The 24,726-nt window shown below is 54.5% G+C and overlaps 1 protein-coding gene across 1 annotated transcript; it reads right to left on the bottom strand.

The window, feature by feature from the left end:
- Positions 1-20,967: 20,967 nt before the first annotated feature.
- LOC100282631 (uncharacterized) lies at positions 20,968-24,112 on the bottom strand. The gene is made up of 6 exons (NM_001155539.2): positions 23,831-24,112; positions 23,649-23,685; positions 23,302-23,518; positions 23,031-23,192; positions 21,483-21,602; positions 20,968-21,373 (listed from the first exon to the last, which is right to left on the bottom strand). The coding sequence occupies exons 1-6, from the start codon at positions 23,871-23,873 to the stop codon at positions 21,218-21,220; spliced, it is 735 nt and encodes a 244-aa protein (NP_001149011.1). The 5' UTR covers positions 23,874-24,112; the 3' UTR covers positions 20,968-21,217.
- Between the last annotated feature and the right edge of the window lie 614 nt (positions 24,113-24,726).

Genomic DNA, 24,726 nt, shown 5'->3' with positions numbered 1-24,726 from the left:
ATGTGTCCGCCGTTGGAGGGGGGCATCGGGCGAGACGGAAATCCTCCGGGGTCGGCTGCCCTTGTCCGAGGCTAGGCTCGGGCGAGGCATGATCGAGTCGCTCGAATGGACTGATCCCTGACTTAATCACACCCATCAGGCCTTTGCAGCTTTATGCTGATGGGGGTTACCAGCTGAGAATTAGGAGTCTTGAGGGTACCCCTAATTATGGTCCCCGACAGTAGCCCCCGAGCCTCGAAGGGAGTGTTATCACTCGCTTGGAGGCTTTCGTCGCACTTTTTTGCAAGGGGACCAGCCTTTCTCGGTTGCATTTTGTTCCGGTGGGTGCGCGCGAGCGCACCCGCCGGGTGTAGCCCCCGAGGCCTCGAAGGAGTGGTTTCACTCCTCCGAGGTCTTAATGCCTTGCGTAATGCTTCGGCTGGTCTGGTTGTTCCCTCATGCGAACTGGTCGTAGCCCGGGTGTACGGTCGGGGCCCAAGTTCTCGGGCTGGTATGTTGACGCTGTCAACGGTTCGGCCGGAGCCAGGTTTGCGAGAGCAGCCCCCGAGCCTCCGCACAGGGCGAGAGGACGATCAGGGACAGACTCGGCTTTTTTACATACGCCCCTGCGTCGCCTTTCCGCAAGGAGGAGGGGGGAAAGCGCCATGTTACCCTCGATGGGCGCCGAACATGGTGTCTCCGGTGAGCTGCAAGCGGGTAATCCGAGTGGACGTCCGTGCCCCGTTCGTTAGGGGTCGGCTAGGGGCCCAGAGGCACACCCAAAAGTACCTGCGGGTGATCTGCCAGACCCGGTCCCCTGGCGACGGGGTCCGAGGGCTCGATGCCTCCCTCCGATGGGATTCCGTTACAAGATCGCTCCCGCTGGTCTCGGAAATATCCTAGGGTACCTCAGGAGCGCAGCCCGAGCCTTGGTTATGTATCGAACGTACCCCTGGTCATCCCTCGCTCGACGTCTGAGGCGGCTGTGAACCCTTCGGGGGCCAGCCTTCGAACCCCTGATCAGTAATGGGCGCGGAGCCCGAGTAGCCTGAGGCGGCCGTGGAACCCTTCGGGGGGCCAGCCTTCGAACCTCTAACCAGTAGTGGGTGTAGGGCCCACGCGATCTGAGGCGGCTGTTGAACCCCTCGGGGGGCCAGCCTTCGAACCTCTGATCAGTAGGGAGGCTCGGAGCCCGGTTCCTTCACGGGGAAGGATCCTTTTCGGGGTATCCCCCTTTCCCGGTCCCTGTTGCAAGAGATAGAGAAAGAGGAAAAACGGAAAAGGATACGAAATCGAACGACGCGGCGTACCTTTTTTGGCGCGGTTATTACGGCGAAGGCGAAGCGTCGCCCGCTCCTCCTGCCAGAAGCGCCGTCTGTCCCGCCGCAGAGTTAATGCGACGGGGCGAGTTGTTGGCAGGGCGGCCGTTGCGCGTGCGCGAGCCGTTCGAGGAACGGCTGTTTCGCTTCGCGTTTTTTGAATCCCGCATCCGGTCCGGGCGGAACGCTGGAAACGGTCTCGCCTTGGTCTTTATATACCTGGGAGAGGGTCTGGTGACGGTTCTTCGCTCCGCTTCCTGCCTCCTTCTTTAGGTTTTCGCAACCCGAGAGACTTTAGCCAGAGAAGAGAAAACCGCCCTTCCTGCCCCTTGCGCCGCCATCCCTTCCGTTTGGTGATGGCTGACCGGGTGACCATCATCTCGCCGCGCGATCCGTGGCCCTTTTCCACGGTGACGGCGAGCGATCTGGAGGATCTGGTCGGCGAGGGTTTGCTTCGCCCTCTCACTGATGAGCAGCGACCAGAATGGATTCCTCCCGTGGGCGGAGCCGCTCCATCCCCACCGCCGGGGTACGTCGTGAGCTTCGTCTCCTTCCATGAGCGGGGATTCGGTGTGCCGGCGGGCCGCTTTATGCGGGCGATCCTGTACCACTATGCGGTGGAGTTGCACAACCTCACCCCCAACTCCATCTCGCAGGCCGCTATCTTCGTAGCGGTGTGCGAAGGGTATTTGGGGATCTCCCCCCATTGGGATTTGTGGACCCATCTCTTTTTCGCCGAGCTTTTTGCCTCGCCGACGGGGGAGAGGAAGGTCCGCGCAGCGGTGCGGGCCGGCGGCTGCACCCTCCTGCTGAGGCAGTCGCGGGCGTCGCAGTATATTCCTGCCATCCTCGCGTCCTCGAACAAGGGGTGGCAGCGCCGGTGGTTCTTCCTCCGGAACGACGGTGAGTTGCTCCCGCCGTTCTCCCAGCGAGTAGTCACCACCGCCACCGACGCCTGGCGTCACGGGACCCCGCACGAAAGACAGAAGAACCTCGGACCCCTTCTCTAGGCCTTGGAGGCGTTGCGGGAGGGGGACTCACCGCTGTGGGAGTGATTGCCGCCATCCACCGTCGGAGGGTGCTTCCCTTGGCGGAGCGACGACTGTCGCTTTGGGAGATGACCCCGGAGGCTGACTGGGAGGGCTCGCGGATGTCCTCTGATCCTCTTCCCTTCGACGCCCTCCAATGGCGGGTGTCCGCTGCGTTGGGGAAGCCGGACCCCCACGCCTTCTCCCAGCTTCGGATGCGCCCCAACCAGGGGTGCGTGACTCTGGTGAGTGTTCGCTCCTTCCTTCTTCATACATTGGGTTGCTCCTGGTTCTTACGATCGGGCTTCTTTCCCCCCCTTCTTCAGGAGGTGGGGTGGCACAAGCCTTCTCGGACACGGGTCCCGCAGGATGCGGTGGACCGAGCAGCGCGGCGGGTCGCCGCGGAGGAGAAGAAGAGGAAGAAGGACGCGGAGAAGGCCCGGGCCCGTGAGCGGAGGCGGGCTCGAGACGCCTTGGAAAAGCGCCGTCGCCAGCAGGAGAGGGAGGGACTCCCGAGGGAGCCGTCGCCGGAAACGCCCGACGACGACGACGACGACGATGATGATCATGAGGAGGAGGACGACATGGCCGCCCGTCTCGGCCTCAGCCCCGTCTCGGGGTGTGGCCAGGAGCCGTCGAGCCAGCCCCCGAGCGGGCCGACGCCGTCAGTCCCCAGAGTCGGGGCGTCGGGGTCCCGGTCCGAGGCACGGGGGCAACCCGAGAGGACACCTGACCCCTCGGCCGGAGGAGCCGAGGTGACTCCGGGGGGCCAGGTCAGGGCGTCTGCTCCCCAAGAGCCGCCGCTCGTGCCGGCAGCGCAAGGAGGTGACCCTCAAGTCATCGTGACAGTGCCCGGGCAATCTGCTCCCCGGGTGTCCAAAGCAAGGGTGGCGCCGAAGTTGCCGGCGAAGCGGACCTCGGCGGCTGTTCCGGGAGCTGGGGTCCAAGAAACTTCCCCCAGGCGCGGTGGATCATGGCCCGGAGCGGGTAGGTATCTCGGAATGTCTTCGTCCTGGCTTTCCATTCATATGTCTCGGCCGTGATTTTCCTTTTTCCCTCAGCAAGCGAAGCCATGGCCAGACCGACCTGGCACCCCGGAAGGCCCTTAAGACGGCGCCGGCCTGTGCGACTAGCGCCGCTCCGGGCCTTGTCGTTCAGCCGACCCTCTCGCAGAACGTTTCACTGCAGGGGGCTCGGGTGGCACCTGTCGCTGTGGAGCAGGTTCCCGAGGCTGGCTCTTCTACCGAGGCGGCCATCGTGATAGGGGAGGCGGCTGACGCTGACGTGGTCCCGAGCCCACCTGACGTGCCGGCCATGCTGGCGCCTGCCGCTACCGAAGTCGCCGCCGTCCCAGTCGGAGAGCGACCGGTTGCTGCCGGCGTCGAGACGGCTGATGCGTCGGCGCCCAGTGCCTCGGAAGAGGTGGGCGTGGAGGCGCGATCCGTCCAGCCGGGCGGCAGCCTCATCGCTGTGCGGCGGAGCCCCGGGGCCCGGCGCCAGTTGCTCTGGTTTCGGACCCGCGAGGCCTCGGACCCTGTCTTCATTCTCGACGATGAACAGGAGGACCAGTCCTGGGATGAGCTCCGCGAGTGTGCTGAAGCGACGGTGGGGTCGCTCCGGTCGTCGCTGGAGGTTTTCTGCAGGGACGTCCCCAAAATCCTCCAGGTAACGGTTTCAGGCATACCTTTTCTTTTCTGTGAACGAGGCGTTCTTCGTGACGCCCCGTTTCCTTCCCCCAGGATCTGACGGATCGGAGCACCGCCAAGTCATCGTTCATCCGCCGCGAGGTCGATGTCTTGGGCTCGCTGCGATCCCTGAGGACCTCGCTCGCCGGGGCTACTGCGCGCCTTTCTTAGCAGGGTGCCAAGGTAGCGGACCTCCAGTTGCTCTGCACTGACCTGAGAGCCGAGGCGGCAGCAGCGCGCGCGGAGGCGGCAGCGGCGCGCGCAGAGGCGCAACGGCAGCGGTCGGAGTTCGTCCAGGTCGTCGAGGAGCGGGACCAATCTCGGGGCCGGGCTGCCGAGGCCGAAAGCCGGGCTGAAACCCTCGCAGCCGACTTAGACGCAGCCCAGGTCGCGGCCTCGGAGCAGCGTGCCCGAGCCGGAGGTACGCCTTGGCCGTCCCTGGTTCTTGTTCTTGTTTGTTTCCTCTGCTTGTGTTTGAGATCTTTCTTCTGGTTGTTCGCAGAGCTCGAGTCCGCCCTTGACGAGTCCGCCAAGGCGCTTGCCGAGGCGCTTGCTGGAGCGGTCGAGCAGAGGGAGGCCGACCTCGCGGCCATGTCCGAGGCCGTCTCGGACGTTTATCGGATCCTTGGCTCCGGCGACGTCCCTTCAGGAAGCTCCCCTCAAAGCCGCCTTCAAGCCTTGGGTGATCACGCGCGCGGCAGAGTCCGCGAGGCGCTACACCATGGCGTCAGGCGGGCCTTCGCCGTGCTCGCTTCCCACTACGTTGTGGACCTAGAGCGGGTTAGTGAGGGGTATTGTCTTCCTGACGAAGACGAAGCTGCCCTGGCAGAAGTTCAGCGGCTCGACGCGGTCGCCGTGGGTCCGAGCGCAGTGCTGGCGACCACCTTTGAGGCGGAGATCCTTCCCCCTGCGCCGTCGCCGGAAGCCGAGATGGACCTTACCGAAGGCGGGGACGGAGCTGAAGGCGCGGTTCCTTCCCAAGGCGACGCCTAACTCTTGTTGGAACAGTTCCTGTTGGATGTGCGTGTGTCTTACTGCGGCCGCTGAGGCCTGAACACTTTGTTTTCATTGCAGGAAGTCGTACTCTTCTTCCTTTTATTTTGCGTGTCCGGCTTAGCTTGTCAATAATAGGGTGGCTTCCCGAGTAGGGTCATTTTTCGTGGCGGGTGATGAGTGAGGTGTCCCTAACCCGGAGGCGTAGGAGTTCCTCGGCTCAGTCGGCCTCGCCACTTACATGCACCCACGTTCGCTCCTTGGGGCCCTGCTTCTGACATAGCCGGGAGAACGCAAAAGCCTTTTTTGATCGAAAATTTTGGATGCGGAGAGATACACCCAATCTTGACGCAGAGGGGTTCCCCCTTTTTAGCCCCCGAGGGAGGGTCGGGCTCTGCCGAGGCGAGGCCGACCCTTCCTTGACGACTGAGACTTGTGTGGGAGCGAGGTATACGAATAGCTTGAAAACATCTTAAGGGTAGAAGCAACGTAGCTGTCGGACGTTCCAAGCGTTGTCGTAGACCTCGCCTTGACCGCCGGCCAGCTTGTACGTTTCGGGCTCCAGAACGTCGGTGGTGACAAGCGGCCTTTCCCGGGGGTGCGTGCAGCCCCCGGGTACCCCCAGCAAGGGCTCGGGGTGCTGTGCGATGGTCGGGGTCTTCTCCTGGTTGGCTTTGATGCCCCGTTTGGAGATAATGAACTCCAAGACCATGCCCTGGGGCGCCCCGAGGACCCACCTTTCAGGGTTGAGCTTGACGCTTTTCGCTTCTTTTAGCATGTGGATCTTCTCGCCTATCACTCTGCGCTTCTCCTTGTCGAATCGGCGCAGAGGCTGCTTGACGGGTCGGGCTCCGGCCCGAATATCCAGCGAGTGCTCGGCGACATCCCTCGGTATGCCGGGCATGTCCGAGGGACTCCACGCAAAGACGTCGGCGTTTGCGCGGAGAAAGTCGATGAGCACTGCTTCCTATTTGGGGTCGAGCCCGGAACCGATCCGGATCTGCTTGGAGGTGTCGCCACTGGGGTCGAGAGGGACGACCTTGACCGTCTCCACTGGCTCGAAGTTGCCGGCATGGCGCTTCACGTCTGGCACCTCTTTGGAGAGGCTTTCCAGGTCGGCGATGAGGGCCTCGGACTCGGCGAGGGCCTCGGCGTACTCCACGCACTCCACGTCGCATTCGAACGCGTGTTTGTACGTGGGGCCGACAGTGATGACCCCGTTGGGGCCCGACATCTTGAGCTTCAGGTAGGTGTAGTTGGGGACGACCATAAACTTCGCGTAGCATGGCCTCCCCAGCACCGCGTGGTAGGTTCCTCGGAACCCGACCACCTCGAACGTCAGAGTCTCCTTTCGGAAGTTGGAGGGCGTTCCGAAGCAGACGGGAAGGTCGAGTCGTCCGAGGGGCTGGACGCGCTTCCCGGGAATGATCCCGTGGAAGGGCGCAGCGCCTGCTCGGACGGAGGACAGGTCGACGCGCAGGAGCCTGAGGGTCTCGGCGTAGATGATGTTGAGGCAGCTGCCCCCGTCCATAAGGACCTTGGTGAGCCTAACGTCGCCGACGATGGGGTCGACGACGAGCGGGTATTTTCCCAGGCTCGGCACGTGGTCAGGGTGATCAGCTTGGTCGAAGGTGATGGGCTTGTCGGACCAGTCTAGGTAGACTGGCGCCGCCACCTTCACCGAGCAGACCTCCTAGCGCTCTTGCTTGCGATGCCAAGCCGAGGCATTCGCCGCATGCCCACCGTAGATCATGAAGCAGTCGCGGACCTTGGGGAACTCTCCTGCTTGGTGATCTTCCTTCTTGTCGTCGTCGCGGGCCCTGCCACCCTCCGCGGGTGGCCCGGCCCTATGGAAGTGGCGTCGAAGCATGACGCACTCCTCAAGGGTGTGCTTGACGGGCCCTTGATGATAGGGGCACGGCTCCTTGAGCATCTTGTCGAAGAGGTTAGCACCTCCGGGGGGCTTCCGAGGGTTCTTGTACTCGGCGGCGGCGACAAGGTCCGCGTCCGCGGCGTCGCGTTTCGCTTGCGACTTCTTCTTGCCTTTCTTCTTGGCGCCGCGCGGAGTAGATGCCTCGGGAGCATCTTCCAATGGGCGGCCCTGGGGCTGCTTGTCCTTTCGGAAGATTGCTTCGACCGCCTCCTGGCCAGAGGCGAACTTGGTGGCGATGTCATATCAGCTCGCTCGCCCTGGTGGGGGTCTTGCGACCCAACTTACTCACCAGGTCGCGGCAGGTGGTGCCGGCAAGGAACGCGCCGATAACATCCGAGTCGGTGATGTTGGGCAGCTTGGTGCGCTGCTTCGAGAATCGCCGGATGTAGTCCCGGAGAGACTCTCCCGGCTGCTGCCGGCAGCTTCGGAGGTCCCAGGAATTCCCGGGGCGCACGTACGTGCCCTGGAAATTGCCGGCGAAGGCTTGGACCAGGTCATCCTAGTTGGAGATCTGCCCCGGAGGCAGGTGCTCCAACCAGGCGCGAGCGGTGTCGGAGAGGAATAGGGGGAGGTTGCGGATGATGAGTTTGTCGTCGTCCGTTCCACCCAGTTGGCAGGCTAGGCGGTAGTCCGCGAGCCACAGTTCCGGTCTCGTTTCCCCCGAGTACTTTGTGATAGTAGTCGGGGGTCAGAACCGGGTCGGGAACGGCGCCCGTCGGATGGCTCGGCTGAAGGCCTGCGAACCGGGTGGTTCGGGCGAGGGACTCCGATCCTCCCCGCTGTCGTAGCGTCCCCCACGCCTGGGGTGGTAACCTCGGCGCACCCTCTCGTCGAGGTGGGCCCGACGGTCGCGATGATGGTGCTCGTTGCCGAGGTGGCCTGGGGCCGCAGGCGCGGTGTTGCGCGTGCGCCCGGTGTAGACCGAGGCTTCCCGCATGAATCGGGAAGTCGCGGCATGAGGTTCCGAGGGGTATCCCTGCCTTCGGGAGGCAGAGCTCTCGGCCCGTCGGACCGCAGCGCCTTCCAGAAGATTCTTGAGCTCTCCCTGGATTCGCTGACCCTCGGTGGTTGATGGCTCCGGCATCGCGCAGAGAAGCATCGCTGCTGCAGCCAGGTTCTGACCGACCCCACTGGATGCGGGTGGCGGCCTGACCCTGACGCCGTCGGCGACGCGGTGCCGGAGACCCTGGGGCAGGTGACGTATTTCTCCGTCCGGGGGTTGGCTCGCCCATGCCTGCCCGACGTCCCGGCGGATCGGCTCAAGCGCTCCTGCTCCCTCGTCGAGCCTGGCCTGCGCCCCTCGGACTTGCTCGAGCTGTGGGTCGTGACCCCCCGCCGGAACGGGGACCACAGCTAGCTCCCGCGGGATGTCAGCGCGAGGCACCGGCCTAGGGAGATCACCGTCCTCCGGCATGCCGAGATGATTGCCTTCGGAGGGATCCCCTAGCTCGACGTGGAAACATTTGCGGCTTGGGCCGCAGTCCTCGTCGTCGAGGCTGCAGCTACCGTCGGAACAGTCGGAGAGGCAGTAGTCACATGCGGTCATGAAGTCCTGCATGGCACTGGGGTTGCCAAATCCAGAGAAATCCCAACAGATGTTGGGGTCGTCATCTTCCTCGGACCCAGAGGGCCCGTAGGTCGAGACGTCCGTCAACCAGTCCCAAGGCGACCGCATGCGAAACCCCAGAGGGTTTGAACTCGCCTTTACGAGAGCGCCCGCCAAAGCAAGGTCGCTAGGCGGGTTGAGGCTGAGTCCAAATGACGTAGGATGGGAATCGATCGGTACCTTTCGGTCGACGAGCAGCGACATAGTCACGTCGGGGATTGATTGCACCGCCGTCTCAGGTACGAGGGCGACGTCCTGCAAGCTCTCTGCGAGCGCACTGGCGTCGTCCGCTTGCTCGGGGTTGGCGTGTCGCGGGGAGACGGCGCTCGCCTTCGTCTCAAACGCGAGGTCGACGCCCGACGCGCCCCCCGTTGGAGCGCTGGGGACGTCGACTCGCTCGACAGCCGACAAGGCGCAGCCTCCCGCTTGGCCTTGGTTGCCCCGCCTCCTCCTCCGTTGGCGGGGGAGGGGACGGGGCGAGCTCGAATGTTGTTCTTCCACTACGCGGGGAAGACGTCGTCGATCCCGCCGCCGGCGGGCGGGCTGTCGGCCGCCATTGTCGTTGTCACGCGGCGGTGGAAGGAGTATCATGTCGTAGCTGCCATCGAAGGACATGAACTCAAGACTCCCGAAACGGAGCACCGTCCCGGGTCGGAGAGGTTGCTGGAGACTGCCCATCTGGAGCTTGACGGGAAGCTGTTCGTCAACACGCAGCAGGCCCCTACCTGGCGCGCCAACTGTTGGCGTTTCGAGACCGGGGGGTCCCTAAGCCGACGAGTGAATGTCGCCGCGTGCCCCAGCCCAGATGGGTCGACGCGAGGCCGAGCGCGAAGGGGGGAAGTGAGGTGGCCGGAGATGGGCGTGAGAGAGGTGGAAATCCCGCGGCCTTCGTGTTCGTCCCGCGCCCAGGTCGGGTGCGCTTGCAGTAGGGGGTTACAAGCGTCCACGCGGGTGAGGGAAGCGAGCGGCCCCAAGAGAGCGCCTGTCCCGTCCTCGTCCCCGCACGGCCAACCCTCTCTAAGAGGGCCCTGGTCCTTCCTTTTATAGGCGTAAGGAGAGGATCCAGGTGTACAATGGGGGTGTAGCAGAGTGCTACACTGCTACGTGTCTAGCGAGGGAGAGCCAGCGCCCTAAGTACATGCCGATGTGGCAGCCGGAGAGATCTTGGCACCCAGCTGGTGTGATGTCGTGGCCGTCGGAGGAGCGACGGAGCCTGGCGGAGGGACAGCTGTCGGAGCGGTTGAGTCCTTGCTGACGTCCTCCTGCTTCCGTAAGAGACCTGAGAGCCGTCGTCGTCACAGAGCATGCGGGGCGCCATCATTGCCTATCTGGCGGAGCTAGCCAGATGGGACACCGGTCTTGTTCTCTGCGGCCCGAGTCAGCTCGGGGTAGGGCGATGATGGCGCTTCCTGTTGACGTGGCTGGCCTGCGCCCTAGGTTGGGCGACGTGGAGGCTCCTCCGAAGCCGAGGTCGAGTCTGTCTTCCATGGCCGAGGCCGAGTCCGAGCCTCTGGGTCGGGTGAGGCGGAGGTCGTTCGGCAGAGGCCAGGGCGGAGTCCGAGCCCTGGGGTCGGGCGAAGCGGAGTTCGTCGTCTTCTGGGGCTAAGCCCGAGTCCGAGCCCTGGGGTCGGGCGGAGCGGAGTTCGCCGTCTTCCGGGACCTAGCCCGAGTCCGAGCCCTGGGGTCGGGCGGAGCGGAGTTCGCCGTCTTCCGGGACCTAGCCCGAGTCCGAGCCCTAGGGTCGGGCGGAGCGGAGTTCGCCGTCTTCCGGGACCTAGCCCGAGTCCGAGCCCTGGGTCGGGCGGAGCGGAGTTCGCCATCTTCCGGGACCTAGCCCGAGTCCGAGCCTTGGGTCGGGCGGAGCGGAGCTTCCTATGGTGCCTTTGGCAGGGCCTGACTGCCTGTCGGTCTCACTCTGTCAAGTGGCACTGCAGTCGGAGTGGCGCAGGCGGCGCTGTCCTTTTGTCAGGCCGGTCATTGGAGCGGCGAAGTGACGGCGGTCACTTCGGCTCTGCCGGGGGGCGTGCGTCAGGATAAAGTTGTCAGGCCACCTTTACGTTAAATGCTCCTGCGATTCGGTCGGTCGGTGCTGCGATTTAGTCAGGGTTGCTTCTTAGCGAAGGCAGGGCCTCGGGCGAGACGGAAATCCTCCGGGGTCGGCTGCCCTTGTCCGAGGCTAGGCTCGGGCGAGGCATGATCGAGTCGCTCGAATGGACTGATCCCTGACTTAATCGCACCCATCAGGCCTTTGCAGCTTTATGCTGATGGGGGTTACCAGCTGAGAATTAGGAGTCTTGAGGGTACCCCTAATTATGGTCCCCGACACTTTTACAGAAGAAGGATGAGCCTTCGGCTATAAAGAAGAAGGCTGAAAAAACGAAGAATCGTTACTATCATGCAAGCCATTGAACAGACATCACCGTTGACCTTGGCATCCAAGATAACATCTATTGCAAACGCCGAGGCCACTGCTGAAGCTGATACCTCTGCCAAAGCTGCAGCTGCTGCTAAAGCTGCCAACCTTGAGAGACACTGTCTGGGATTGATAAAATGCTCTCAGATATGGCTGCAAAAGAGACAGTTGCAGCTGAAGAGAAGGTCATGGCCACAGTGCCTGACAAAGGGAAAAAGATTTTCGATGCTGCTTCGGAAGAAAAGGACTTCGACCTTCGGAACCTGGTCGATCAAGAATTATCCAAGGCTGAAAAGAAGGAGCTACAGGAATATGGTATATCCTGTGGCTACCAGCCTGAGCTATGCTATTTGGTGGAATCGACGAAGGGGCCTTAGGATGTATTCGAGACCGCGCCGGGGCAAAGATAATCGGCACTCTGTCGAAGAGTGTCGGTTTCCCAAAGCTTGAAGCTTATATCAGCGGCTACCAGCGACAACATATCGTCAGCAGTTTGTTCTACTCCAATTTCAAGGTAAAATTCCTTTCGCTAGGTTTCTTTTATTTTTGTGATGAAGCAAAGTTTTCTGATGAAGGCTTATTTCTACAGAGTATGCTGCTAAGTAAGGCATTGAGGATGCAACAAGACCTCGAAGACAAGAAAAACGAAATTATAATCGAGGGCTTGGAAAATAAAATTGAAGACTACGAAGCTTCTCTTGAGAAGAAAGACTTCCTGCTTCAGGCAATGGAGGGTTCCCTCGTGGAGCTTCAAACTGAAAATGCCAGATTAAACGAGGAGCTTCTCTAGGCTTAAGAAAATTTAAAGAAAAATTCAGAATGCTTCGAGCAAGAGAAACAAGAACTGCAAGCAAAATGCAAAGCCGAAGCTGATAATAATACGAAGCTGTAGGAGTCTTTGAAAGAGCTTCAGAATAAGTGCTTAGAATTCGGTAGCCGTTGCGTGCAACAGTTGAAAAAGGTCTTCAGCTCGGTTGGGGCCTGCTCCGAAGATATTACCCCTTCGGCTGAAGACACACCAAACATATTTGATCATATTGAAAATGAAGTTAATGCTCTTGATGAAGTGATAGCCGGGCACGGTGACTTCTGTGCCTTGCTAGCTTCTCGCGGCACAACTACAGAATTTATGAAGGCTAGTTGCACGCACGCAAATACGGTAAATAGACCAACCTTCAGTCTGTCTCCAACAGATTTGGTTGATATCCCCAGCGAAGCCCAGAGCATCGAAAACAGATTTATAACTCAGATTTGGGCTAAGGGTGGGCGAGAGTTGGCTGGTGAAGAAGCCCGAAACCCGCTTAAGCCGGTATGGAACTTATACCTGTTGCTTGCCTTATCTCTTGTAATTACTTTTTACCTTATACCGTTTGTTTGTATGCAGGATGGTGGATTGATAATCCGAAGCCCGTTCCGAAGGCTGCTGAAGCTTCTCTTTAGGCCTGCCTGTATAGGGCTTAGGAAGATTTGTATTATCCTTGTAAAAAACTATAATCGAGGATTGAGCATTACTGTGTATATCTGTCCATACCTTGTAATATATTTTTACCTTTTTATCCATGTACAAATTGCTTTGTTGTGGACGAAACTTGTATCTTTTGAGCCGAAGGCAAAAACACCTTCCCTTCTTTTCGTTCACAACGAAGCATGTCGTTGCATAACATGTAAACTTTTGAAACGAAGATTCTTTGTGTTCATCGAAGCACTGTCGTCGAAGATGGAGTATTTATGTTCGTGCTTCATGTTATGATGATGATGATCCTACGAATGTCTAAATGAATGTCTGTATGAATGCAATGAATGATGTAATGTAATGTGCAAATGAATGTCCCAAACACACGCAAAACCACACCCAGACTCTGCATCCCCTTAGGAACGATTTTGGAGTCTTTAAGCTCTACATCCCCTTAGGAACGACTTTGGAGCTTCTTCACCTTATATTTCGATGGTATTTAAGCTCTGCATCCTCTTAGGAACGACTTTGGAGCTTCTTCACCTTCTATTTCGGTGGCATTTAAGCTCTGCATCCCCTTAGGAACGACTTTGGAGCTTCTTCACCTTATATTTCGGTGGTATTTGGCTCTGTATTTCCTTAGGAACGACTTCTGAGCTTCGAAACTTACGCTGCGCTCCCTTAGGAACGACTTTTTGCAGCTTTAGAACTTGCGCTGCGCTCCCTTAGGAATGACTTTTTACAGCTTCGTCTTGCTCTGCATCCCCTTAGGGACGTCTTTTGAGCTTCTCCCTGTTTTCTTTTTGCACTCGATGTTGCAGGCTCTGATTTTACACATTACATCTTTGGGGGATTTTGGCCCTTGTATTGTGTAGGGCTAAATAAGAATGAAAAATTACAAGCTATGGCTGTCAGTGTTTGGGACCCGACCGCGCACCTGGGGTTACCCCTCGAGGTGCTTTTGGGTAGGACGGTGTAACTGACTGTAGCTCGATGGTTCGTGTTGAGCGCACGAGAGATGGTAGACAATTTTCTACAGGTTCGGGCCGCTTAGAGAGGCGTAATACCCTACTTCCTGGTGTGGATCTTTATGTGGTGGGTTACAAAGGGATTCTCTAGTATGAAGGACGCTAGAGAATTGTGTAGATGGCTAATGAGTGACCTGTTATTTGATGGGGTGCTCCCTAGGCCTTATATACTCGACCGTGGGGCATTACATGCAGGTATGATAACTATGTGCTCCTAAGTAATAGTGAACCGACTAAACTTATCTCCCTATTATCCTGCCGACTTATCCTCGTTTAGTTCCGATGTCTAAGGGTGCTGCGCGGGAGAATCGGATCAATGCTGCGGATAATGTTTAAACCCATTGAGCCGCCTGGGCTCGAGTTGATCCAATCTTGTGTCGATCCATTCTTCCAGTGATTCCTCCCCTGGCCCACTAAGGGGTGGCCTTGCGAAATAATGGGCCCAGAGTCTTTTGCGAGGCCTTCCAGCCTTCTAGTGGACCCGGGGGATATCTGTCCCCCACAAGCCCCCAATCTTTGAGTTGATTTTGAAACAATCGACCCAAAGATTCTAGGTCCAGCTTGCAGTTTTGATTTTAGACTGTGGATGCTTTGATAGTACACTTGTCAAGTCGTTGCTTCTGAACTTTGATCGGTCCGGTAAAAACAAACTTATGTTATATTCTTCAGCTCTTTCTGCGTTCTTCGCTTTATATTTCAGAGATTAGTGCTTGGTCACCAGCTTATGCTTTAGAGATCAGCATTTTGTTTTTAGGGGTTGAGGATTCATTGGGTGCATCGGAGGTGCACCCAATGGGTGTAGCCCCCGAGCTTTGAGTGGATTACTGAGAATAATCCACTCAAAGGTCTTCATCTCCTGCTTTTTAGAAGTCGTTGATTCATCTTCATCTCATGCTTTAGAAATCAGCATTTCATCGTCGTTCCATGCCCTAGAGATCAGTGTTCTGCCTTCGGGGTTGAGAACTCATTGGGTGCACCGAAGGTGCACCCAATGGGTGTAGCCCCCGAGCTTTGAGTGGATTACTGAAAATAATCCACTCAAAGGTCTTCATCTCATGCCTTAGAATTTTGGCATTATATCATCAGCTTATGCTTTTAGAGATCAGCCTGTTGTCTTTAATTCTTGCCTTTGAGATCAGCAACGCGGTCTACCCATGTCCTGTTAGGTTTGAAATTTATTTGATTGGCGACAAATTGGACGTCCGGTAGATGGCTCTTGGCTGGTCTTCATTTCGCTTCGTGCTTCAATGCTTCTGTTGATTAGACTTGTACTTCAGCAGCTATTTTTGGCTTTCCTCCGATCTCTATTGATATCTTCCTTCTGTCTTGATACATTCATTGTGTATACTGTATGGATGTGTCTGCTTGGGGAAATCTATTGAAAATTCCTGGACGTCCCCCCCAATGGGTGTAGCCAAGGGACGACTTGGTGCGCTGAGCATTAAGCAAACTGCCCTTGAGTAGTAACTTGACGTGACCGCGGGGTGTAATCATATCGTCCAAGCAGTTGTCCTCAGTCCCAATGGTGTCGTGTTACATGAAACGGCGTCTGCCGCCTGACTTATTTCCAGACGATTTGAATGGCTTATTGAATATTTGTGACTATTCAGTGACCGTGGTAGGAGATGAGCGGTTGCCTCCCACCTCTATAAATAGCCTGCCTGCTTCACTGGTGTCTTCACACATCTCCCGGCCGTTTGTTGCTTATTCTCCACTTTTCTCTTCTCTTCCAATCAACTATGGGAAAGAACAAGAAGGGCAGAAGTTCGTCGCACCACTCTGGCGACAAGCGGAAGCGCGAGCCAAGTCCCCCTCGGAGGACTTTGGTGACTCCAAGTACTCGGAGGAGGAGTTCTCCTCCGAGTCCAAGGGGTCACCGATCTACGCCTCTCCCTCGGTATCGTCCGATGACTCGGACGATTCCTAGGGGATCGCTGTCGAGGTGTGGACGTACATCCAGGCCATCGAGCGCTCCGGGCTCGAGGGCTCGGATGAGTCAGAGATCTCCTCATACGAGGAGAACTCCTCCTACTCGTCCGAGGAGGGGAGCGGTGGTGACGGCGACAACGAAGGCGACGGCGGCGATGGAGGCGACGACGGCGGTGGAGGCGATGGCGACGACAAGGGCGACGACGACGACGGCAAGGGCGACGGTGGCAGTGGCAAGGGTGACAGCGGCAGTAGCAAGGCCAGTGGCAAAGCGCCACTGGCTTAAATATTAGTATAGATAATTAGTAGTAGAAGTAGTATTAGTAGTAGTAGAATAATGTGGTAGTAGTTAGTAGTGTAGTGTAATTTAAGTAGTGTGGTGATGCAGTAGTGTAATGTAGTGAAAAAGGGAAAGAAAGCCGACTCATAATGAGTTGGTCTTTGAGTTTGTGGAAGAACTTCCCTTCTTAATATATTGAAGAAAATTTCAGCTTGTTCTGAGTATCTCCTTTGCTTTTCCATCGTTCTTTTATAGTCAATCGATAGCTTGTATTCATGCTCAGTGTTGCCGTTGTTCTTAGAGATAACACCCCAGTAACGACTGGTAATTGCTGAGTCATATTTGGTTCTGCCGGCATTTACATAGAGAAAACGACTGAGTTATGGCGGGTATTGCCGACATCTCTTAGAAGTAACTGTCGAGGTGCCCTGGACCATGCCGGCGTTTTAGAGGTAACAGCCGAATCATGCTGGGCCACGTTGGCGTTTTAGAGGTAACAGCCAAGTGGTGCTTGGCGACGTTGGCGTCTTAGAGGCAACAGCCGAGTTACTCTGGGTACGTCGGCGTTTTAGAGGTAACAGTCGAGTTATGCTGGGCCACGTCGGCGTTTTAGAGGTAACAACCGAGTTATGCTGGGCCACGTTGGCGCTTTAGAGGTAACGATCGAGTTATGCTGGGCCACGTCGGCGCTTTAGAGGTAACAACTGAGTTATGCTGGGCCACGTTGGCGCTTTAGAGGTAACTAATGAGTTATGCTAGGAAATCTTGTTTTTCTCGAGTGATGACTTAGCACTTTTTAGAAAAGGTGCTCAACCCGGGAAGACCCCATTTATATCACGTTGCCGCACGCCTCTGCGTTCTGAGCCCTAACCTCACCTTTCTGCTTCAAAACATTCCTCTGTTTCCCTCTGATTTTGCTTCGGTTCAATCCGCCGACGAGATTGCGATGGCGCCCAAGCGGAAGAACCAGAATTCTACTGCGATGGTCATTCCTCCCATCGACCCCAACAACCAGTTGCCCTTCGCAGGTAACCATATGTCTGTTGTCTCGGAGTCGGATCTCCTCCGCCTTGTCGATGTTGGAGTTCTTCCTCCGAAGAAGCTTTGTTCTTGGCGGATTTGCCATGGGGTCACTATTCCGACAGAAGATACCCACGAGTCCGTTGTCTATGTTCCTTTTCTTATCCGCGGCCTTGCTCTTCCCATTTCTCTCTTCTTCCGCGGTCTCCTTGACTTTTATAATCTGAACCTGACTCATCTAAATCCCAATTCCATTTTGCAAATTTCTATCTTTGTTCATCTGTGCGAGGCCTACCTCGGAATTCTTCCCCACTTTGGTTTATGGAAGTATATGTATCACTGTCGACCTAGGATGGCTGGGGGTCAGCACCAACTCGTGGGTGGTGCGAGTCTGGAGATGCGCCGTGGGAGGAAAACAGAATACCTTGACATCCCGCTTAAGGATAGTATTAAAGGGTGGCGCCTGGAGTGGTTTATTGTGGAAAATCACGGCAAGTCCCTCCCCCCTTGTTCGGGGAGACAACCCGATGTGTGCACTCCGAGTTGGATTGAGTCTCCTACTGCCTTGGAAGTAATAGAAGCTAGGGTCTTGCTTGCTGAAATTAGTCTGTTGAAGGAGATATGTCTGACCACCGAGGTTGTGGTTGCTGACTTTGTTTTTAAGAATATTCAGCCCCTGAAGGACAGAGCATACCCAGCTTACTTGTATAGTGGGTTACCGACTCGACTCGAGTTACCAATAGGAGAATTCCTGCTGGGGATCTGGTGAGCCGACTAGACATGATCTTGAGAGGCAAAGTATCAAATGTTGGTGCTCATGTTGCCTACTCTGCCTGGAATCTGCCACCTTCTAAGTCCTTTTTCAATTTCGTGCCCAATCCTCTTGCTTGTGATAGTGGTCTGGGTCTTAGAGTGTGACCCTCTCCTGAAGATATTGAGGCCTTGGTATTTTCTCTTTGTGATCTTCCTAATGATGAGTGGCAAGTTCATTTTGAGATGCCAGCGAGTCCAGATGATGCAGAAATAAATGTTGTACTCGACATGTTGGCTGGAGAATCTTCTGACTCGGTCCCTGCTGAAACATTGGTTGTTGCGGTTATACTAGAGGCTTACAAAACAGTGAACACCCGAAAGCCTGAGGGTACTCGCCCAAATCGTCTTCGTCAAGTTAGCCGTCCAACTGCTCCTGCTGAGGAGGAGAAGAAGAAAAAGAAACTACTTCAGCGACTGTCATGCTTGGATCAGGATGCTAGACCTTCTGCTCCTGCTTGCGAAGAAGTACCAACAGAGGTCTTTACTGAAGTTGACCCCACTGGTGGTGTATCTGTTGAAGCTGACCCCAATGGGTGTGACCGTGCGCCAGCTGAACCCAATGGGTGTGATGCTGCACCAACTGACCTCAATGAGTGTATCCATGTGCCAACTAATCCCAATGGGTGTGATCCTGTTGAAGCTGAACCCAATGGGTGTGATCCTGCACCATCTATTATCCGCATTCTTAACGAGGATGAAGAAGAGGAAGAAGAAATTCCGCTAATTCGTAAGAATAGCCGGCGCTACAGAGGTAGTAGGGGGGATAGTGATATTTCTTCTCCAGCTCTGTCTGCTCTTGTCAGCCTTCTAGATTTATCCATAACAGATTTTGATCAGCCCTTGAGGATGTCATTCTTGAGGATATGCTATTGGAACCGGCTGCTGATGATATGATGGATGTTTGTTCTGATACTCCGGACGTGGGATTAGAGGTATCTCGGGCGGTATCTCGCGCATCGTCGACTTTGGAAGGCAGTCTTCGATGTCAAGGATCTGGTTAGGATTGTCCGACTCCCATGGAGGTGACTGAGGATCCTTCAGCCTCAGAGGTGGCTGTTACAGAAAACTCAGCCCCCAAGGGTGATGCTGGCGGTTACCCAGCCCCGAGGGTGTCGCCGGTAATGATCCGGCTCTGGTGGGTAGTGCAAGCTGCAACTCAGCCCCCGAGGGTGTTGCCGGTAGTGATCCGGTTCCGATGGGTAGTGCGAGCTGCAACCCAGCCCCCGAGGTGTCAGAGCGAGCTCTCCTTCCCACACCTCCATGGACGTCCACGTCGGGTCATCCCCACCACGATCTGATGGAATGATAGCGATGCATACTTCTTTAGCTTCGAGTGAGGGAGTCGCCTTGGAGGTCGGCGAGCCGGATGCCAGAATTCTGATATCTGCTAGTGGAGCTGAATCAATCCCCGACGATGCCCTTCAGATTGTTCCAGTTGATCTTCCTTCGTCGAGCTACAACACAGCTTCTCATGACTTGGGATTGCCCTCATTCTTCTCTAATCTTCAGGTGACTTAGCTCTTTTCGTTCTGTCATTCCTCCTGGTAAATCACTTTCTTTATACTCATTTGTTTTTTATAACAGGCTTTGGTTGACGAGATGTATGCTCAATTGAAATCACATGGTGCCACTATCCCAGAAGGAGCTCTGTCTCTGATGCAATGGAATTCATTGCTGCTTCAAAAACAGATAGCTGATTTGAAAGTGTCAAATGTTGGTTGGTATCTTTGTTTCTTCCTTGGCTGATTGATTAATTTATTTGTAACCATGTATCCTTCTTCGACTGCTTTTTATCAGATATGACCGGTGGTACTCTGAGCTTGAGGACAAACATCTTCAACATCAAGCCGACTCGACCCGGCGGTACTCTGAGCTTGAGGAGAAGTATTCCCAAGGTCAAATCGACTTAGCTCGGGTTTCTGCTTCTTTAGACGACGCACATTCTTTGAATTGTTCTCTGAACGCTCAGCTTGACTCTTAAAGGGTAACTAACGAGGTAAACTTACTCAGTTGGATCTGCTGTGCTTTTACTGCTTAATGGATGCTTGAGAGTTGATTCTTGTTTGTAGGAGGAAAAACGAGCACTTGCAGCCTCTCGCGATAACCTGGATAGGTTGTATCGTGACGTCAGCAACTCCCTAACCATCTTGGAGAGGAGCCACCGCTTTACCATGACAGATCTAGATCATCATCGTCATGAGCTGCAAGTATCCCATGATGAGATCCTGCGGCTCAGTCAGTTGGTGTCAAGCAAGGACTCCATCATCAAAGATCTGTGTGCCACCAAGAGATTAGTCGCCCAGGAGCTAGAGGTCGCTCGACTGGCTACCAAAGTTGCAGAGGACAACTGCGCCGCTTTGAAAGCCCAGCGTGACAAGGCCATGGACAAAGCCATTCGCGCGGGGCGAATCTTGATGAGAAGGCCCGGTGTAGTTGTTCCCGATGACATTGTTGCAGATGTCAAGGCTACGCCTGATGCTTCGAGTCGCCCTTCCTGCTCGATTGCTCCTGCGAAAGATATTGCCAAATAGGGATGTTTTGCTGTGTTTAGAAGATACTGAATGTATTTGTGAACTATATGTGTGTGTGATCAGTGCGCTCGAATAAACATATTTTTGGATCTTGGTTGCATGGGGTGCATCTCAAAGTTAAAAATCTGATTATTACAGGTGTTGCAGCTTTATGTTGGGCTATCTGGATAAGTCGGAATGACTTAGTGTTTAACAAAACCCCGATGGTTACTTATTTGCAGGTTCTGTTTCGGGCGACGCATTGGCTTAGGTTTTGGGGATATTTGCAGAGGGTTGAAGACCAGGAGATAATCAAGGAGACGTGTCGACGGATCGAAGTCGCATCTATGCAATTTTTTTTTCTTATTATGGTTGGAGTTTTACGAACAGTATTACATATTGAGGTTATAGTATGTCTGTTGGGTGTTGTGTTTATTTTAATGTTTATGGTGTAAGATTGCACTCTATGTTGAGAGTGTTGATCTTTTGATGTTAGTTTATTTGTAAGGTTTTACCCTCCTTTCATAGAGGACAAAGCCGGAACCTAGTTTCCATTATCTAAAAAAATGTGACACTTGCACGATTGTAGTATAGTGCATTTAAGTGGGGAGCCAAGCACAACACATTGGCTCCTCGGCACCGGTCATTTTCTATCGAGGCCCAACGTCACATATTGCATCATATATTCATATATCTCTTTCACTAGCGACAGGTCTTCCTCGCCATTGTATACTTTTTTTTTCCCTCCAACGATGTATCATTTTTCTTTTTCGCCTCCAACAGCAACGTGTCATTTCATATGCTGAGATGCTCACTTTCTTTGCCAGGTAAGTTGATCAATCCAAATTGACTTCTTGCAAATAAAGGGATTGAAATTGACCCGAGCTCGATCGCCAATAGGCATGCTAAAACGTCCCCAGTCTCCACACGAAAGATAGGCGATCCAAAATTAGCAATGCAATATCTAGATCCATCCTCACTCTAGGATAATGATGCAGAAAGAAGGGATAAGTGGTAGCAATCAGATACGATTGTTCTTAATTATCTAGAATGGCAAACACAGCCACATGGATATATTAATTGTTCCTGACATCACACGCAGGGCAAAACTAACTAACACTCACTTAAACGATCATCCGAGAAGAGCAATTAGACAAGGCCAAAACTACTTGTGGGTAAAGCACGTCTCGTCGAGTTCGTTCTCGACGGGCGGCGGCAGCTACATCATCTATCGCTCAACGCTGACGGTGACGTTGCCGCCGCCGACGTTGCTGGAGACGGTGGGCAGCTCCACGTTCTTCTCCTTCTTGGGGGTCGACTTGTAGTAGCAGAAGTAGAGGATCAGCTGGACGAGGCCGAAGAATGCGCCCAGGGCGTTCGGGATCTGCATTGCAGGTATTTTAAAAACTGAGATGAGACTATACTCAACTTGGAGGTGGAATTATATTAATTCTGTAACGCTTTTGTTAACATGAGAGGCCGGTGATACTGACCGTGACGTAGAGGTCGAAGCGGATGAGCGCGTAGGCCGTCCAGCAGCAGCCGTTGAGGAAGCTCACCAGCGACAGGAGGAAGGGCATGTACTCAACGCTCTTGGTCTTGATCACTCGACTCTGCACAAAAAAGAAAGATAATAAGTTCACATCTGGCTCCCTCTCCTCCAAGGGAAAAAAACATTTCACTTGTTTCAAATCGGAGTGTGAAACAAATAGAACAACAATAGACCAGCTAAGCACAACAGTACTATACCACAGAAAATATGACAAAAGGAGAGAACCACTGAAAAAAAGGGAATAGCACATTCTGGTACAGGGGACACCTGTACTCACTCCATCCAGGACCAATATATTCCAAAACTATCACACACCAGAAACTGGCTCAAGATTGAACTTGGTCCACCAACCGGCATACGTTTGTGATGAAAAGGTAACCCGTCTTTCAAACAACTAATCGGCATACGTTTTGCGATGAAATATATAACCTCCGTCAGATTCCTTCCTTTCTAGATCCGTACGTCACCTTAGCACCACGCGAGTTTGGTGATCGCAACTGAACGAGTTCGGTTTGTGGTTTGCCAATATATCCAAAGCACAGCGAAGGAACAACACCCTCTACTATGGAATAAAAGCACCATGTGAACGAGAGCAGTAGGCAACCCACGTACGTAGCTAGTCAAGTAAAACAATTAAATACAGTAAGCCTTTTTGACGGAAATAAAGGAGGAAAACATGTCCTCAAAGATCAAGGTGTCCAGCAGGAACAAGAATTATAATACAATTTGACTTCGGTATTATTGAAATGGCCACAGGGCATCTATAAGCAGGGACAGATGATTGTAAACGTGGACATCCAATGCAACATTTAGAGACTATTAACGAAATTGGCTTTCCCATCGGTTTCCGTCCTAACAACTACGCTGTGGCCGCTACTACACATAAATATGGATGCCCTGCGCAGGCTGCAAAATCCTTAATAGATCCACTCGTGTCTAGAGTAGACTCTAGATCATGCAACAAGTTCTAAAGGTGAATGGGACTCTTGACTAGCAATCAATTAAAGCTAATAAATTAACACACATGACCTAATAAATTAACACACATGACCTGAAGATGTCTAAATCCACTCGCATGTTCCAGAAGTTCAAACACTAACAATGAAACACCTGACTACTTGAGCAGAACTAAATCCAATCAGCCCGCAAAGGTGACATTGCACTGGCAAGTGGGTCCACCAAATCCTTCCCCAGCCCACCATACCAAATTACAAGTTAGGCACGCATGCACGCACGCCTCGATCTCTCCCCACAACAGTGTCAGAACTAGTAACTTCTATCCGTATGATAACGATTAAAAATTAGCAAACACCAACCGACACGTGGTTCCCAAATTAAAGCCATGCAGATAAACGAACGCCTAACTGTTGCAAGCCACGACGGTAGGCAGGCGCGGCGGGTTCAAATGAGAGACTGGATAGATGACGGATCACGTACCATCATAGCAAAATTAAAGGGAGAGCGACTGGATAGATGATGGATCACGTACCATGATAGTGAGTGGTGAGGCGTACATCATCGAGCCGAAGATGACGCAGAGGATGCCGACGATCATGGAACGTTTCTCGTGAGTGTGCGCGCCGAGGATCACACCGAGCACCACGGCGACCATGAACAGAATCTCCACGGCCAGGATCGCGAACGCCTTCTTCTGCATTAAGCTCAAAAACCACCACCAGATGAGAGATACACTACACGTGGAGGGAAACAACAGCAGGGACAGATCATGGATCGGGCGAACAACATGGCACGACACTCACGCGCTTCTGGCTGTCGGAATAGAGGAAGAAGATAGTGAGGTAGACGGCCTCGATGACGAGGCCGATGCCGTTGATGGTGACGACGAGAATGCTGTTGGGGTGGACGACGGGGATGCCATAGAACACCCAGAGCATGCAGTTGAGCAGCGTCGCCAGGTAAGGGTCCGGCTTGAACTCCTCCACGTCCTTGGCCTTGTAGATCCGCCAGAACGTCAGCCTGCACAGGCACGCGAGAACACAGATGCAGGCGGCGGCGCGCCTCTCCATATATCAGTACAAACAAAACCCTAACCAAATCAAAAAAAAAAACCACCCAGATGAACCCGGACCGATCGATGAGTGCCTACACTGGGGACAGGAAGAGGCCGAAGGAGATGACATTGCCTGAAACCAAAGCGAGAAATTAACCACGCGTGAGCAGTTGAGCACCCCGAGAGAGACACCCAGCGAAATCGATCGAACGAAACCAAAACCCGACAGCCCGATCTGAGTTCCAGACTTCCAGGCGGCGCCTATCGTACGTACGTACCGATGATGCCGACTACGTTGCGGGCTGCGTCCGGGGAGATCATCTTCGGTCGCCGGGGTGGCGGCGGCGGCTACGGAGGTTTTGGAACGGGCCGGGCTAGACGAAGACGACGAGAGGCGACTACTGAGATTTGGGAAGGTGGTTGCGGTTGCGGCTTGGGGCAATCGGGTACGCCGTACGCCCGCACTTTATAGGCGCGAGGAGGCGAGGGTGGCCTGGCCCGGGGCGGGGGCAGGAGCGGGCGCAGACTCTGGCCAGGGCCGCCACGAACCGCGAGTCCCTGATCGCGTGGGCGGCGGCGCGTGTAGTCTTTATCCTGATGGAACCGGATGGATGCATGGATGGACACATCACATCTCCCTTAATCTCGGTTATTGTTGCGATAGAGGCTGTATGTTTGTTTGTGAAGTTAGATTAGATGATTTGAGCAGATTATAATCTAAATAAACCAATCTACAATCTAGCTTGTATACGGTTAAAGTCTCGTTGCATAATACTAGTTGTATACGTCGTCCAATCAAAATCATGTGTCTCGTGTGAGATATCGAAACCCTGATTTGGGAATTATTATTGATCTGTAGTCTCATTATGCAACGTCAATCTTTCTTAATTTTATTTTATTTGCACAATGTAACAAATCGCTTGCTAGTTTTTGGGGTGGTTGGGCTAGTTCGAGCTAGACCGGGCCAGAGTCCAGACATACTATTCCACTCAGCCCGGCAGCCTGGCCCAACATTAAGAGCCGAGCTAGATGTGCATGACAAAAGGCTTTGACTATCTTTTATGTTGCTAAAAACTGGCTTAAGAACTCGGCGTCGATCGTTTTAGCAAGAGCGAGTTCAAATTAAACCGACAGTTGGCTGTCTACGAGGGGATACAGGCAAAACACGAAGCGA

The sequence above is a fragment of the Zea mays genome, chromosome 3 (assembly GCF_902167145.1).
Source record: "Zea mays cultivar B73 chromosome 3, Zm-B73-REFERENCE-NAM-5.0, whole genome shotgun sequence".
Lineage (NCBI taxonomy): Eukaryota > Viridiplantae > Streptophyta > Magnoliopsida > Poales > Poaceae > Zea > Zea mays.
Note: the sequence above shows the minus strand (reverse complement) of the source record. Positions and strands in the feature narration are given on the sequence as shown.

Coding starts and splice junctions, on each gene's coding strand:
- LOC100282631 (NM_001155539.2), bottom strand. CDS start 23,873: ATGATCTCCCCGGACGCAGCCCGCAACGTAGTCGGCATCATCG. Junction 23,519..23,648: donor GGCCTCTTCCTGTCCCCAGT/GTAGGCACTCAT, acceptor GTGCCTGTGCAG/GCTGACGTTCTGGCGGATCT. Junction 23,193..23,301: donor ATTCCGACAGCCAGAAGCGC/GTGAGTGTCGTG, acceptor AGCTTAATGCAG/AAGAAGGCGTTCGCGATCCT.